The sequence below is a fragment of the Plectropomus leopardus genome, chromosome 22 (assembly GCF_026936395.1).
Source record: "Plectropomus leopardus strain MGB_pleo_1.0 chromosome 22, ASM2693639v1, whole genome shotgun sequence".
NCBI lineage: Eukaryota > Metazoa > Chordata > Actinopteri > Perciformes > Serranidae > Plectropomus > Plectropomus leopardus.
The window spans coordinates 1,231,175-1,246,668 of NC_142197.1; the positions used below are offsets into that span (position 1 = coordinate 1,231,175).

The window sequence follows — 15,494 nt, forward strand, 5'->3', positions numbered from 1 at the left end:
TTTTCTTTTAAATGTCATCTCATTATTTTGATTTTTTTTTTCTCATAATTTAAACTTTTTGTCAGAATTTTGACTCAATTACATAAATTGTCTCAATTTTTTTTACTTGCGTCTCATTATTTTGACTTTTTCGATTAAGCTTTGAGTTTTAATCTAATACTTTAAAGTTAAAATGCCTATTTTATAATTTGCTGTGTCACCGTCGTCACTTTCACTTTCAGTTTGAAATCATTTTTATTTGACTAAAATGTATTAAAATGTTTTATATTTTCGAGTTTGTCAAAGTCAAAACATTTGATTTATCTGCTGACGTTTAACACAGAAACTCAAAATATTCGCGTAAAACCGAGCACATTATTAGCTTGTTTCACATTAGCCTTCTTTGATATTAGCTTGCGTCATTGCGTCAGACGCTTTACGTGATGCTCAGCCGACGTCACTGGCTCGTGAGCAGTTAAGCCGGAGCCGCTGAGGCGGAAGCGCAGTTTGAGTGTGAGTCCTCGTCGGTTATTACAGGTGATTAAAATATCTTGGGAGGATATTTCAGTTTCTGTCTCATCGTTTGGACCGTAAGTATTCGTGTTTTTACGCTTCTGGGTGATAAACGAACACAAAGTGCTTGTTCAGTTGGTAAAGTTTCTTTGTTTTGACGCTTTGGAAAGTTTAAACTCGCTGAGCTTTAATGTCGCTGGCTGACGTTAGTTTCTCTGAGCGTTTGGACCGTAAATACTCAGTTTTTCAGCGACATTCAAAGATGAATTACTTGTTTCAAAGTGGGGCAGGGTGTCTTTTTTCGGTAGTTCAGGAAGTTACGTTTAAACTAGCTAAAGTTTAATGTAGTTATTCAGAGAAATTAACGACGTTTACGGGTCATTTCAGCGTAAATTTAGTACTTTTTTCGGTGGCTGAGGAAGCTTTGTGTTAGCATGTAGGACATAAAGCACCAGAATAAACACATTTAAAGATTATTTTTTAACCTAAATATTAGTTTTTAAAAGAGGGGAGGATTATTATTAAATAATCAAAAAAATATGGAAAATGTCTAGAAAACTATATTTATTATTCTGTTAAAATACTGTTGAATATTACTAAAAAATAAAATAACATCTAAAAAATAAATGCGTAAATATATAACTTTTATTGGTCATCATTTTTTTCCACCCTTATTTTCAGGTGATTTTCTTGTAACTTTTTACTGATTTTTCTTGTTAATTTTTGGGCCGTGTCATGTTAGGTTGCTTAAGTGAAAGCACAAACGTGTTGGCATCAAAACAGACTTTAAGAGCTGGATTATAATTGTTGATGTCTTCCTGTGTTCGTTACTTCAGTATTGCAGCTGGTAAAGGTGAAGCTCATCTGAACTACTGAAAGCGCCTCCACGTACTTTGACTTATAATTATTCAGCATAATTCACTGATTTATATTTTGCATTAACAAAAAAAATCAAAAAGTAACAAATAACTAAAGTTGTCAAATATTTTATTAAGTACAACATTTGATCCCAAAATGTAGAGGAGTGGATGTAAATAGTTGCATGAACCTCAACTTTTTACTTCAGTGCAGTATCTGAGTAAAAGTTACTTTCCACCGCTGACTATGATGTCTGTATTTTGCGCGTTCAGGGACACTACAGGCTGTTATTTAAGCTGACAGTTAATGAAACATGCCTCAACATGACCCAGTGTCATTCCAGTTTACCCACCACCAGAGAGCGACAAAAAGCTGTCAAACACTCACTAAAAACTGACGATTTATACACGGAAACTAATCGATTAGATCAGCTGACACTAAATCTCCTTCGCTCTGAGCTGTGAGGTGACTCAGGCTGCAGGATTTTTGTGAAATCTGATTTATTGTTGCTTCTTTCCTAAATAATACATGTGATGTGTAAAGAGTTTAATGTTCATGTTGTTGGATTTTCTTTCATTTAAGCAGGTAAAGGTAAGAACTTGCTCTTTGCACATTCATGACTATGAGTTTATATTACCTTTAATTTAATTCATTTTCTTTTCTAATCAACAGTAAACCAACATGTCAGACGGGCACGTGGAAATCCACGACCTCCTCTCCAACCACAACGGCCTCACAGACGCCGAACACTGTGACCCCAAATCTACCTCAGACAGCATGGAGGACACGCCCGAGTTCAGGCTCCTCATGGCCTACGCAAAGAGGAGACGACCCGCAGACGAGTCACCCGCACAGGACACTTCAGTCAACGGTGGCACAAACACATCGGACGCACCTCAGACGCCAGCCGAGACTGAAAAACAGGAGAAGAAGAAGAAGAAGGAGAAAAAGTTTTGGAAGCGGCACATTTTTAGCTGCATCAAACCTCAGACAGAAGACAAAGAAACACCCCGAAATAATGTGCGGCAGCCCGACACCCAGTACAGATGTGTTATTAAAAACCGTGAGTATTAAAATAAAACGTCACCTAACCTCACGACCTTCAGATCACCTGTATTATAACAATATTAGTCTTTATGTACAGAGCACACAAAATTAAGAAATTTAAGACCATCAAAACAAATAATAAAATAGAAATAGTACACAAACACACAAAGGTGCAAGTTCAAAAATACAATTTCCTGATAAGAAAATAAAATGTGGAGAAGAGAATTAACCTAATTTAAGCAGATAAAACACTAAGATTTAAAGAATAACCAGGTGTGGGCAGATAACGCGCTAATAAAATAATGTTTTATGAAACTATGAATGACAGTAAAATAATAAACTAGTCAGAAAGAGGGCTGAGATTTAAAAAAAAACAAAAAACAAAATTACATCCTAAATTTGCTTCTTTTGACCAACAAACGAGCCAAAACCAGAAACCTCTTTGTGCACCGTTAAAGGTATCTGTATCAATATACTGACACAAAGTATTGATTTTGTTATTGCATTGATTGTTAATATTGTAAATACAAATGAAACCTTTCTTTGTCATATTTGAAAGGAGATGAATTCATTTCCTGGATTGATTTTTAAAGTAATCAGCAGATTGTGTTAATTAAAAAGTGTCGGGATTTAATAAGTTTTAACAAAAAACACTCGAACGTCACAGAAATGAGGCTGAAAGTGTTTCTTTAATGTCTGAAGTTAAACGGATCACCTCCCAGTTTTCCCAAAAACCAAACCCACCTCATGTTGTGTTTGGACTTTAGCCAAAATGCAAATACGTTTTCTTCCTGTTGATTTTAAATCGAGCGTGGACGTTAAGTCGTGGTAAACGTGCAGCTGCAGGTGGTTTTATTGATGTTTCTGTCCGCCGGCGTTGACGTCGCGCGCTGTGGTTTCGTGGTTTTCACTTTGACGCAGCAGATCGTCATTTTGGTTTTTGGTTTTTGGTTTTAATTCTGAGGGAAAGTCCGTCTAAGACAAAGCTGTAAACACTGGTGTGTGTGTGTGTGTGTGTGTGTGTGTGTGTGTGTGTGTGTGTGTGTGTGTGTGCGTGCTCTTAACACTTTTCCTTTTCTCTAAATGATTTATTCTCGTGTTAATTATTTCCTCCAGCTGAAGTCAACAAAGAGGACGGGTTTGAAAAGGTGGCGAGCCGGCTGACGGAGATCGCCGATGATATCCCGTTCATTCCTCCTGACGTAGAAGCAGACTGTCCAGAAGGTGAGTTTTGGTTTCCTCCCTGCAGAATAAAATCAAATAATAATAATTAAATAAAATAAAAATAAAAATAAGAGTCTTTCAGTGAAGAGAAGCAACATTTTTATTTTCCTCTCCTGAACTTCTCTCGTTTTAATCCGATGAATGCCTCCTGATTTTTGTGTTTTTGTGTTGTGTCTTTGCGTCTTTCTGTCTTTGTGTCGTGTTGTGTCTTTGTGTCTTTGTGTCTTTGTGTTGTGTCTGTATCTTTGTGTCTTTGTGTCTTTGTGTTGTGTCTTTGTGTCTTTGTGTGCTGTAGATGTGAACGTGGAGCGAGTGATCGGCCTGCTGCTGAGGGAAGCTGGAGACAAACTCAACGAACAGGTCAGAAAAACGTCTCCATAAATATCGTATTTTCTTCAGTCTTGTTATTCGAAACTTTGATGAAACTTTGAAAAAAAATCGTCTCAATGAGGCTTCAAGAAATTAAATTTGAGGAAATTCGGAAAAAGTGTTCAAACACTGCGACTGTTGTTATCAAGTAAATGAAGGAAAAATGTCAAAAGAAAAAGGTTGAAAAACCACTAAACGTAAAACGTTTGTCTCCAGGAGCTGCTGGACGCGTCTGTGGCCGCGGAGCTTTTTTGGAAATACAGTTTCTTTGAGAAACTAATAATGACGCTCCTGACCAGGATGGGCCTCAGGAGCCAAAACCCCGACTCCCCGGGGCCAAAAGCGTCCCCCAAAACCCAGATCGCCGTGACCTGTGAGGTGAGAACAACTTTATGTCGTTTATTAAAAAATAAATAAAGAACTAAAGTAAAAACGTTATAAAGTGAGTGAACGCGTCGCTGTCGGCTCACAGGTCACCAGCCGTCTGTCAGCGGTCAGATCGCTGCCCGGGAGCCAACTGCTGGACCACGGGGCCCGATACCTGCAGCATCATTACTCAGCCTGGGCTCAGCAGCAGGGAGGATACGTACGTAACACACACACACACACACACACACACACACACACACACACACAGAGTTCATATCTTCTGGCAGTGATACTCAGCTTTCTTTGCTCAGGGGCCACTTTTGCAAAGTGACAGGAGGCCAGGGGCCAATCACAGCAGCTCCATACGTGTTTTCAGGATTTCAGGACAATTTTCTGATTCTAGGACGTTAATCAGATTTTAGGATGTTTCTATGATTACAGGACGTTAATCAGATTTTAGCACATTTCCAGGATTTTAGCAGGTTTACAAGATTTTAGCACATTTATCAGATTTTAGGACATTTATCGTTCTTTAGGACGTTAATCGGGTTTTAGGATGTTTCTAGGATTATTTATTTATTTTTATTGTGAATTAGAAAATGGTTAGAGGGCCCCGCGGCACCCTTTTGGGGGCCAGATTTGGCTGGCGGGCCGTAAGTTGAGTACCACTAAATGAGTGATTCATGAGCCTCTAAACTGGATGTTATCTTTGACAGGAAGAAGCTTTTTACAGTGACGACGAGGACGACATCCAGTGAGCAGAAAGAAACGTCCGTTTGGAGACACGGGGAACAAAAAAAAGACTCAGGACACTTGAACATTCTGCCACTTTGAGTTTACACGAACCCAGACCTGACCTATGACCTCTGTGCCTGTGTCATCATGGTAATCTGGGTTTTCTTTTCATAATTAATAATATTATTCAGGTCTGTCTCAGGTCGACAATTCTCTAAAAAATCTTTAAAAACCTAAAAGGAAACTATTTCCATAGCATTCCTGTTTTGATGATTCAATAATAATTAAGTTTCACTGTTTTTCAGGGACATGTCGGCTTCCTGTAGCATCATTAAATCAGCCCAAATTGTTCCTGAAAATTGGTGGAAAACAAAATATTTTTTTCAAAAAATGCATTAATTATTTTTCAGCACTTGCACTTTTTTTTAAATGAAATTAATTAATATTTTTTGCTTTGAAAATTTCTTAGGGACTTGCCAAGTTTCTTATCTTTTATTGTTGTTGCTGGTGTTTGTTGCATTAGTTTTTTTTTTGTTTGTTTTTTTTTTTTTACTTTTTTCAGGATGTACCAAAGAAATGTTGTATGAGTGTTAATTTTGCACATGAATTCAAAAAAATAAATAAACTATTTGTATTGAATTTCAGTTCATACCTCAGTGATGCATTAACAGAATAATATAATTACCTGAATTTTTGACATGAATAAAATGACCTAAATTAAAAAATCGTGCTTAATTATAATGCACATATCCCTTGATTTTAGAGACTTGATTTTGCTGAATAAAAAGTTGATTGGAAAACAGCCCCTCCCTGTGTTTAGATGGGGAAGTGCATATTGTACTGACAACAGAGCCCATTCAAATATTTTTGTAATTAAAAAGAAATTATCAGTTACTTTTGCAATGCTTCCCCAAACCAAAAGTTTTTATATTAATTTGATTAATTCGGCATATTAACAGATTGTGTAACAATAGTTTACTTTAATTAAATCTTAACTTTTCAATCTGGTTATCTGTCAAAGGAAATCATTTCTTGACTAATGTTGCGCAGGTTGCACCAAAATACGAGTTAATACTTAATCATATGTGCGATTGTAATGGATGAAATTTATGCCGAGTTAATGAAGACTGTCCCCCAAAATTTAAAAAGTTATTAAAAGTTATTGACACTGAGTTTGCAAATGAGTGCACTTCCTGAGTATAAAATAATCTTAAATTTGAAAATAATTAACAGGAGTTTGGCGTACAGGTGTACAATTCTTATTATTTTCCTTTTTTTAAAAAAAGATTTTCTAATAATTTCCCCCAGTTATTCCTCAAGTGACAGTGTCTTATTAACTTTTAATTCAATCTGTAAATGAATCGGATCTGTGGCATCACTTGACCATAATTAGGGCATGTAAAGGATGCCATTTTTGCCGAATCAAAGAAGACAATCCCATAAATAAATTCAGAAAGTTGTTATATTGAGCTTCAACGTGATAACACCTCCTGAAAATAAAATAATCGCTGAATTAGCATTTTTTTAGGTTGGCTTGCACTCCTTTCTAGAATTTGCCATAAAAAAATGTCAAAACGTAATTTAATGTGGGCATGTAATAGATGAAATTTACGTCAAATTAGGTTAGTTATTTAAATCGAGTTTTTATAATCTTTAAATTTGCGGTTTTAAAGGAGCTTGGTTTGCACTCCTTTCTAGAACTTGGCATAAAAAATAAGTCAAATTCTGATTATGTAAATGATGAAATTTACGCCGAATTAAAGAAAACAGTCCCATATATTCAGTCATTTGCTTAAATTCAGTTTACAAGCTGACAAATCTTCCTGAAAATGAAATATTCTTTAAATTAGCATAATTTTAAACGGAGTTTGGCCCGCACTCTTTTCTGGCAGGTGTCGCGCGCAGCTTCTTGTGTGTGTCGTCTCGCGGTGACATGAGATCAAACCCGTTCCCCCGCACACCTGCGACCGCCTCAACCTGCTCACCGACAACACGCTGCAGCGCGAGGAGGACGCGGTGTCATCAGTGACGTCTCACCTGCCGGTTACCGAGCTCACCTTGAGGCGCAGCGGAGCGCGCGTCATGTTCAACGTCGTTCACCAGGGTCGGAAATACGTCCCCACGCGCTCGTCGGTCACGGATGACTCTCCGTTAACCGTGCGGACTGTTCACGTCAACAAATCCCCCGGGACGCTCGCCGAGGCACCGGAGGCGACCTGGCCGCCGCCGGGAGCGAAGATGCGGATCTCTAAAGGCAACAAGGGCGCGGTGGCGGTTCGAGTCGTCCGGAGGCACCCCGCGGCTCCACATCCCGCCAGCCTGGAGAGCTTGGAGGCGGCGTGGAGCGAGAGGAGCAGCCCGGAGAAAACACCGAGTCACGACAGGAGGAACGGGGAGCCGGGGGCCGCGGAGAACGGCATGGAGGGCCACGGTGGAGGGCCCCCGAGGGCCAGGAAGAGGGGCTTCAGACCCCCCGACGTGAGGACCATCTTCTCCCCCGGAGAGAGGGACCCCCGGGTGAAGCAGGAGTCCGGGGAGGGACACAGCTTCGAGTCCGGAGGGGACAACACCTGGTGTGACGTCTGCTGCAACTACATCTTCCAGCAGGGGCTCACGTGCGCAGGTGAGTCGGTGGTGGGGGTGGGGGGGCTTAATCTGGGCATCAAACCTCGTTATTCATGATCAGAATTTGAACCCTTTTAACGAGTTAAAAGAAACTGGAACTGGAAAACCCCCACAAAACATACAAGTTTTAAACATTTTAAAATTATGTCACTTGAAAAAAGGATACATATTTTTTTCAATTTTCAACACTTTTTTTCAGATCTTTTCTTCTCTCTTCTCTTATTTTCTCTTCTTTTTAACTTCTAGCACATTTCTTGTTGCCTGTTGCCTTCTCCTCGTGTTTTTGAAGGAAACCAAATCTTTTATGTGTATATATATATATATATATATATATATATATATATATATATATATATATATGTGTGTGTGTATATGTGTGTGTGTGTGTGTGCGCGTGCGTGTGTGAGTGTGTTCATTATGTTTTTTTTCCCCTCTGGGCATCAAATTTTGTTATTCATCATCATAAAATCATGTGTTGGTTCAATTTAACCCTCTGAATTAATGGGGAAAAATGACAAGAAATAACCAGTAAATAATGAAAAAAATTATTTAAAAAAAGTTGAAACAAAGTTAAATGAAAAGTTAAAAGGAAGTTAAAAAGTTAAGAAAAAAAAACCAAAAAAAATGACATTAAGTAATAAGTAATCAAGTAATCATGTCATTTTGTCATTTATTGAGGGTAAAATGTCATGATTTCACCTCCGTAGATGTGAGGATTTGCTGCTTTTATTTATTTTAAATAACATAAACTTAATGTCTTTGTGTTTCAGACTGTTGGTCAGACTTATAAAGCTTTTTTCAAAAAATTATTTTTTTAAATGTTTATATATTTTTTAAATTTGGTTCCGGGGAATTTGGGGATTGTGATTGGCATTTGTCACATTTTACAGAATAAACTCAAACCTTTAAAATATTCAGATGCATCAAAAATGAAAAGAATCGTTAGTTTGGCTCTAACTCTGGGTAAGGTAAAAGTCATATAATTTTTTTTTTGTAAAATATGACATAAATATGATACTTTTATGAAGGTATAATTTGATATTTTGGGGTTTTTGGTGTAAAAAATAATTCAGAGACATCACTGTGTTGGTGCACGGTCACATTTTAACATAAACACAAAGTATTTGAAGTTGTTGGTATCAAAGTGACAGATATCGTGCGGTGGGAGCGCACGTGTCTTTGTGTGTGTGTGTGTGTGTGTGTGTGTGTGTGTGTGTGTGCGCCGTGGATGACATTGGTGGGCAGGGCTCTGACAGGCATGCAGTCGGCATGCAGACGGACCAGTTCAGGTCAAAAGAAACGAGCCTCAGTGTCTCCTTGAGGACAAGCTGGACGTCCCTCTGTGTCCCCTGACGAACAATAGAAAAAGGAAACAGAGACAGACGCGCCGTCTTTGTGTATCTATGCAGACGTTTGTTGCTTGATGGAAATGAGACTCAAATGGTTTGAAATATTCAAACTTTAAAGGCTTTTTTTCCAGCTGCGTTTCGGGTTACAAACACGGATGTTTCATAGCCTCCTGCCTCTGTTTTTAGGGTATTTTAGACACCAAACTTGGGTGTTTTGTAGCACCTTGTTGCTGTTTCCAGCAGCTTTTTAGGCAGAAAAAGTTGGTGTTTTGTCACTGTTTTCCTGCTCGGATAGTGGCACGAACAGTGGTTGTTTTTGATGAAGATTGTGTCCCCAACAGAGGGTATTAAACTCCAAAACATTATGTTTCCTAACCATAACTAACCGCACGTTAACCAACATTTCTGTTCCATAATAACATGCAAATATAAAATATTTAAGATGAAATAATCCTTTCTTCGTCCCATCAGGGAAATTTGCATGGTTACAGCAGCAAAGGGATATCAAAGCAGGTATGAACAAAATAAATAAAGCAATAAAAACAATTAAAACAAGACGCAAAAGTCAACGGTTCCAAAAATGTTGCACTTGGATAACTGCACATTGTGATAAATTGCATGTTATGATAATAAAAGTAAGTGTATGTAGTTATTCAGATTATAGACACAGATTTTAGTTAAATATGAACTTAACTTAGTTTAATATTTTAATCTAAAACACACAAAAACACGCAGCAACGATGCAACACCAAACAGACGGTTTCTTTTTGACCTGCTGCGGTTTACAGATAATATTCCTGCACACTGAGCGCCGTGTTTCCCGTCAGGTTTACCAGCACCGCTGATGGACTTTATGTGTGCGCGGCTGATGTTTCTGCTCATTTAAAATGCAGCTGATTGCCACTCAGGAAGCCCGTTAAAGGCCCGTCAGTCCATCTGAACGCCAACAATGTCTCATAAAGACAAAACTCATATTTCAGAGTAGAAACACCAAACGTCTCTCAGCTCTGCAGGGGACGGCTGCTCACTGGTTCACTCATTAACACATAAAACAGTCACTTATAATCAGAGCAGTCACTTATTTCTTTTAAAAATTAATCACTGAAGCTGCAGGAGGTTGAACTGACTTAGTTTTTATATTTTTCATTGATTTAAAGATAAGGAGTGTAGATCAGTGATGGTAAACTTTTCTAATTGTCTAAAAACGGTGCCAGAGTGCTTAAAGCAGCATCAAAATAGAGCTTGTTGATCAAAATAAAAAATCCATTAACTTTCCAAAATCCTAGAAACGCCCTATAATTCTGGAAATTTCCTAATATCCACAGAAGATCCTAAATTCCCAGAAATGTCCTAAAATCCTAAACATTTCCTTTAATCTGAGAATTGTCCTTAAAGTAATGTCCTAAAGTCTGAGAAATGTCCTAAAACCCCAGGAACGTCCTGAAATCCTTTGTAGGCATTATACGTCTCTTTGAGGTTGTTTTGTCCTTTTTGGTTTATTTTGAGTCTTTGTGTGGTCCCGTTGTGTCTCTTTGTCCTCATTTCGAGTGTCCTCCGGACTGTTTGTGTGTGAATTTGAGATTTTAGTGGAAAGTAAAAACACCTTAAATCGGTGGTTAAGTATACAAAGTAAATGTACTGAGTTACATCCAGCACTGGTTCTTATCATGATACTGGAGGGAAACCAGTTGATCCTCACTGTCAATGAATGCGTCTCAGAGTGGGTCAGAGGACACTGGATGAGGACACTTCCTGGACTCTGTCTGTCTTCCTGTGGGTCTCTGGTGTCTTTGTGTCGTAACAGAAACCTGCGACACAGATCAGGACGTCTTTGTGTGATGAGGTTTAATGTTGCAGCAGATTCACTCACTGTGTGTGTGTGTGTGTGTGTGTGTGTGTGTGTGAATGTCTCTGGCAGCTCCTGATTCCTAAAAATGTATTTAAAAAATCTGTGAAATGTTCTAAAAATATCATTTTTTAACTATATAAATTCGTAGTATTAAAAATATAAAATACACTTTGCTAGCCCAATGTCCTAAAATTCTAAAATGTCAAAAATTTCTCAAAATTTCCTAAAATCTGACAAATGTACTACAATCCTAAAAATGTCCTGAAATCACAAAAAGTCCAAAAATCCTAAATATGTCCAAATATCCTTGAAACGTCCTTAAATCCTAGAAATGTCCTAAAATTCTAAAAATGCAAAACCAAGTAACAGTTACTAAGTATATAAATTCTTAGTATTGCAAGTACAAAATACACTTTGTTAGCACAATGTCCTAAAATCCTAGAAATATCCTAAAAATCCACGAAATGTCCTAAAATGTTTTTTCAAAATCTTATGATCCTAGAAATGTCCAAAACTTGGAGAAATGTCAAAAAATCCAAAAACACGTGAAACCAAGTATCGTTTTTTTTTTTAAACTATATAAATTCTTAGTATTGTATAAAACAAAATACACTTTGGTAGCCCAATGTCCTAAAATCTGAGAAATGTGCTAAAATCGTAAAAATGTCCTAAAATCTGAGAAATGTCCTAAAAATCACAGTTTATTGCAGAGGACGGAGGGTCATTTTGAACCATTGTGCAAAATACTGAAGCTGCCTCCAGTGTGTGTGTGTGTGTGTGTGTGTGTGTGTGTGTGTGTGTGTGTGTGTGTGTGTGTGTGTGTGTGTGTGTGTATGTCTCACAGGAGTGTATCTTGTCTCTTGTGGAGCCAAACTGTCAGTGCGACTGAACAAACAGGGACGGCTGGTAGACGGGGGTCGCAGTGTGTGAGGGGAGGGACAGTTCAGACCTGAGCGGAGACACAGAGACACAGGGACACAGGGACACACCATGGGGGACAGGGACAGATGAGTCTGGATCTACGTCGAGTTATCTCTGGATTTAAATCAAACGCGTCTGTACCAGCGTGTGTGTGTGTGTGTGTGTGTGTGTGTGTGTGTGTGTGTGTGTGTGTGTGTGGGCAGGATGGGATTTGCCAGAAACTTTGGCAAAACTTTGAGGAGAGTGTCGGGATTTTTCTATCGTTTTCCCAAAGTGATGCGACGGTCGGGACGACTGGAGGTCAGTGTGCTCTGGAGGAGCTCTGGTGAGTTTCCGAATTCACTCCGAAGGAGGGAACATTCATTATTATTATTTATTTTTGGTTTTTCTTTTCACTTTCTGTGAGTGGAAACAATAAGAGACACGTCTGTTTACTGTAAACTGAGCTGAACATTTGTTCAAACACAAAATATCACATGCAAGAACAAAGTATTAAAACAATGAGCTCTTGCTGCTTTCACCGATATTTAAACAGGCAGTTTTTTTCAGATTGTTTTATTTAAATTTATAATTTTGATATATTTAAAATATTTTTTGCAGGATTATTATACCTTTAAAGCAGTTTTTTTCAATTTACTTATTTATTTTATTTTATTTTTCAACTTTCCAGTTTTTGAGCAACTTGGTAAAAAATGTTCCACAAAAATTAGTAGATTTAGAATATGACTTACAAAAGCTAGGGAAAACTATAATTATCATAATTACACACTTAAAATTATGTTACAAAATTATTACAAATTTTAAGCACCTTTTGGTCATTTCCTTGTTTTTTTTTCCCCTTTATATGTAAATAATGTATAGGGATTTTTTTACTTTTAACTATATTTATGCTCATTTTTGCATCCTTTCTTCTTCCATTGCTCAGGTTTCAAAGGGTTAAACTGATCTGCTCATTTATTAGATTTCATAAAAGTGTGTAAAAAACTGGAAGCAAAACCTGCTGTTTGTGTTCAGGATCTTAAGTGTCACCTGCATTTTATTCTGAGTTTGATTATGTGAAAAAAAAAACTGAACACATTTTTGAACACATAAAGACAAAATGAGGAAAAAACAGGAAATAAAGAAACAGAAAAGAACAGATGGCTGCTGCAAACACCTGTCCACACACACATACACGCCAGCCTCAACAAAAGGTGACTGTCAGGATTAACTATCCAAGTGTGGACTTCTGTTTGTGGTCATTTTGAAAAAACAAATACAAAAATAGAATTAAAAATTTACTTTTGAGGTCTTCTTTCATAATATAACTGCAAATGTGATTTTCATATTTTTTAAAGAAATTGCCAAGAGGGGACTTGCAGCCTGGAGCAGTGTCTGTCTGTCAAAGAGAGGACATGTCCGACAGCCCACTCCAGCACTGACATGTCCAATAACCCGCTGCAGCGTGCTCTGAGTGTGAATATAAAAAGACTCACACACATTTAGGTCCCTTCTTGGTAAATAATGAAAAATTTCACCAGAGGCCTAAAAACATGATTTTAGGATCATTTTGAGCAGGACCAAGTGGGGACCTAAAAAATGGCCATCTGTTGGCTTTTTAGTCCCCTGTTGGTGAATGTGTACTGACATGGAGGTCTACTGTTAAACGGAATGTGCGGGCACACACACACACACACACACACACACACACACCTGTCATTGTCCTCTACTGTAAAACCATTTGCAGCAGCTGATCTCTGCTGAACGTTTCTGGCTTTAAATTAAAAATTTAAACCACAATTTTAATGAATTGTTTGTTTTTGCAATTAATCCTTTGACACCTGAGCAAATTAAATTTTTTTTCCCCGAACAACACTGGGAGAGGGTAACAAGAAACTTTAAAAGACATAGCCCAAAAATTGGCAAAAAAAATGTGAAAAAGTTACATGAAAATAAAATGAAAATAAGTACTATATATACATATATATATATATATGTATATATATATATATATATATATATATATATAATATAATAATATATAGTATAATGTAATAATATAAATATTACAAATATTGTAATAATTTCTTTTACTAATGTTCTCATCGTTCTCCCCTCTTTTTTTTTTTTTTAAAAAAAAACCTAAATTTCAGATAATTTCCTTGTCACCTGTTACAAATTTCTCACAATTTGTGGGATTTTTCTTTCCAAGTTGCATTTTTTTAACCGTTGTTTTTGAGAGAAATCAAACCAATTTGCTTCGATTTGGAAGGTTTGAATATTTGTGAAAGGACCCACGTCGTCTCTGCTGCCTTTATAGAGCCTGTCTTTTAGGTGACTTTGACCTTTGACCTCTATGTGTGTGTGTGTGTGTGTGTGTGTGTGTGTGTGTGCGTGCGTGCGTGTGTTTCAGGAGTGTGTGAGCCGAGCTGAAGCCTCAGCGAGCTTCTCTCTGCACACACAGACCTGATTAGAGAGTCTGTGCTAAAAGAGAAAAAAAAGGTTTCACACAGCTTGTGCTTGTGGTTTCTGACCTTTGACCTCTGAGCTGACATCCTACTGGGTTTTCACAATAAGAGTCTTCTGTGTAGTGATTCACCAAAACATACTGTGCTTTGTTAAAATTCATCTGAACTCACATATCCTCTATATTTTGTATTTTCTCTCTGTTATTTGTGTTTGTTCTCCTGTTTCATGTAAAAACTTATTTCAGATTTCTGTATCCTTTATTTTGTTTGTGTATTTATTTCCTTTTAGTATTTCATCTAAAGCATCTTTGAGTTCTTAGAAAAGCACTATCTAGTCCTAATAATAAAAATGATGATAATAATAATAAAGTATATATTTTATATATATATTAATTTTTATTTTATTTCATTTATTTATTTTTTTTGAAGGGGTTTGGGATTTATGCCTTTCAAAGGGAATAATAAAAGATAATATATAAATAATAAATGCAGTCCACCATTTAATCTTCCGCAGAATCACTTTTTATTCATTGATGGATTAGACGTTTTATAAAACTCTGTGCCATAATTCATTCATTCATACTCTCTGCAGTCAAAGCCTGAAAGGTTAAAGAGAAAGAAAGAGTGTTGGATGGATTGAGTTGCATCGATTGTTGCCGTCTGAAAAAGCTTTTATCCCTGAGACAGCACACACAGAGAGACAGAGACAGAGACAGAGACAGAGACAGAGAGACAGACAGGGAGACAAGAGGAGATGAACAGAAAATGACAGAACGGTTTCTATATGGAGACAGTCCTTGATATTTCATAATTATGTTATGTTGTCTTTTTTTTTTTTTTTTACAAATTTCTTGATAATTTTGGTGTAATTTTTGCTTTCACTGCTCATTGCCTTCATCCCATGTTTTTGAAAGAAATGAAGCTAGTTTTCTCAGCTTTCAAACCTCATGGTGGAGCTGCAGGAAAAGTCTGATTCAGTCGATTCATCCTGTGGGGAACATGAAGAGTCAGAAGGATGAAATTATATAAGAAATCTGTCTGATAATTATTGAGATATTTCTGCAACGATGAATCATCCAAAATTAAAACCTACGCTGAATGATACACAGCAGAACTGCACTTTTTCTAGGATTTCTGGGATTTTAGGACATTTCTAGGACTTCAGGATGTTTCTTGGATTTTAGGACATTTTCTGGATTTTAGGACGTT

At 37.2% G+C, this 15,494-nt stretch overlaps 2 protein-coding genes across 2 annotated transcripts in view; both read left to right on the forward strand.

Moving 5' to 3' along the window:
* Positions 1-410: 410 nt before the first annotated feature.
* On the forward strand, positions 411-5,733 carry LOC121966887 (uncharacterized). Its single transcript, XM_088072912.1, has 7 exons — positions 411-569; positions 2,023-2,413; positions 3,514-3,621; positions 3,917-3,981; positions 4,207-4,368; positions 4,463-4,576; positions 5,076-5,733. The coding sequence occupies exons 2-7, from the start codon at positions 2,032-2,034 to the stop codon at positions 5,115-5,117; spliced, it is 873 nt and encodes a 290-aa protein (XP_087929038.1). The 5' UTR covers positions 411-569; positions 2,023-2,031; the 3' UTR covers positions 5,118-5,733.
* A 1,344-nt stretch (positions 5,734-7,077) lies between these two features.
* Positions 7,078-15,494, forward strand: part of rassf3 (Ras association domain family member 3) — a 74,378-nt gene continuing 65,961 nt past the window's right edge. Inside the window, exon 1 of the mRNA XM_088072595.1 lies at positions 7,078-7,717. Coding sequence (XP_087928721.1) covers positions 7,177-7,717 — 541 coding nt within the window. The 5' untranslated portion in view covers positions 7,078-7,176. The remainder of the gene's footprint in view (positions 7,718-15,494) is intronic.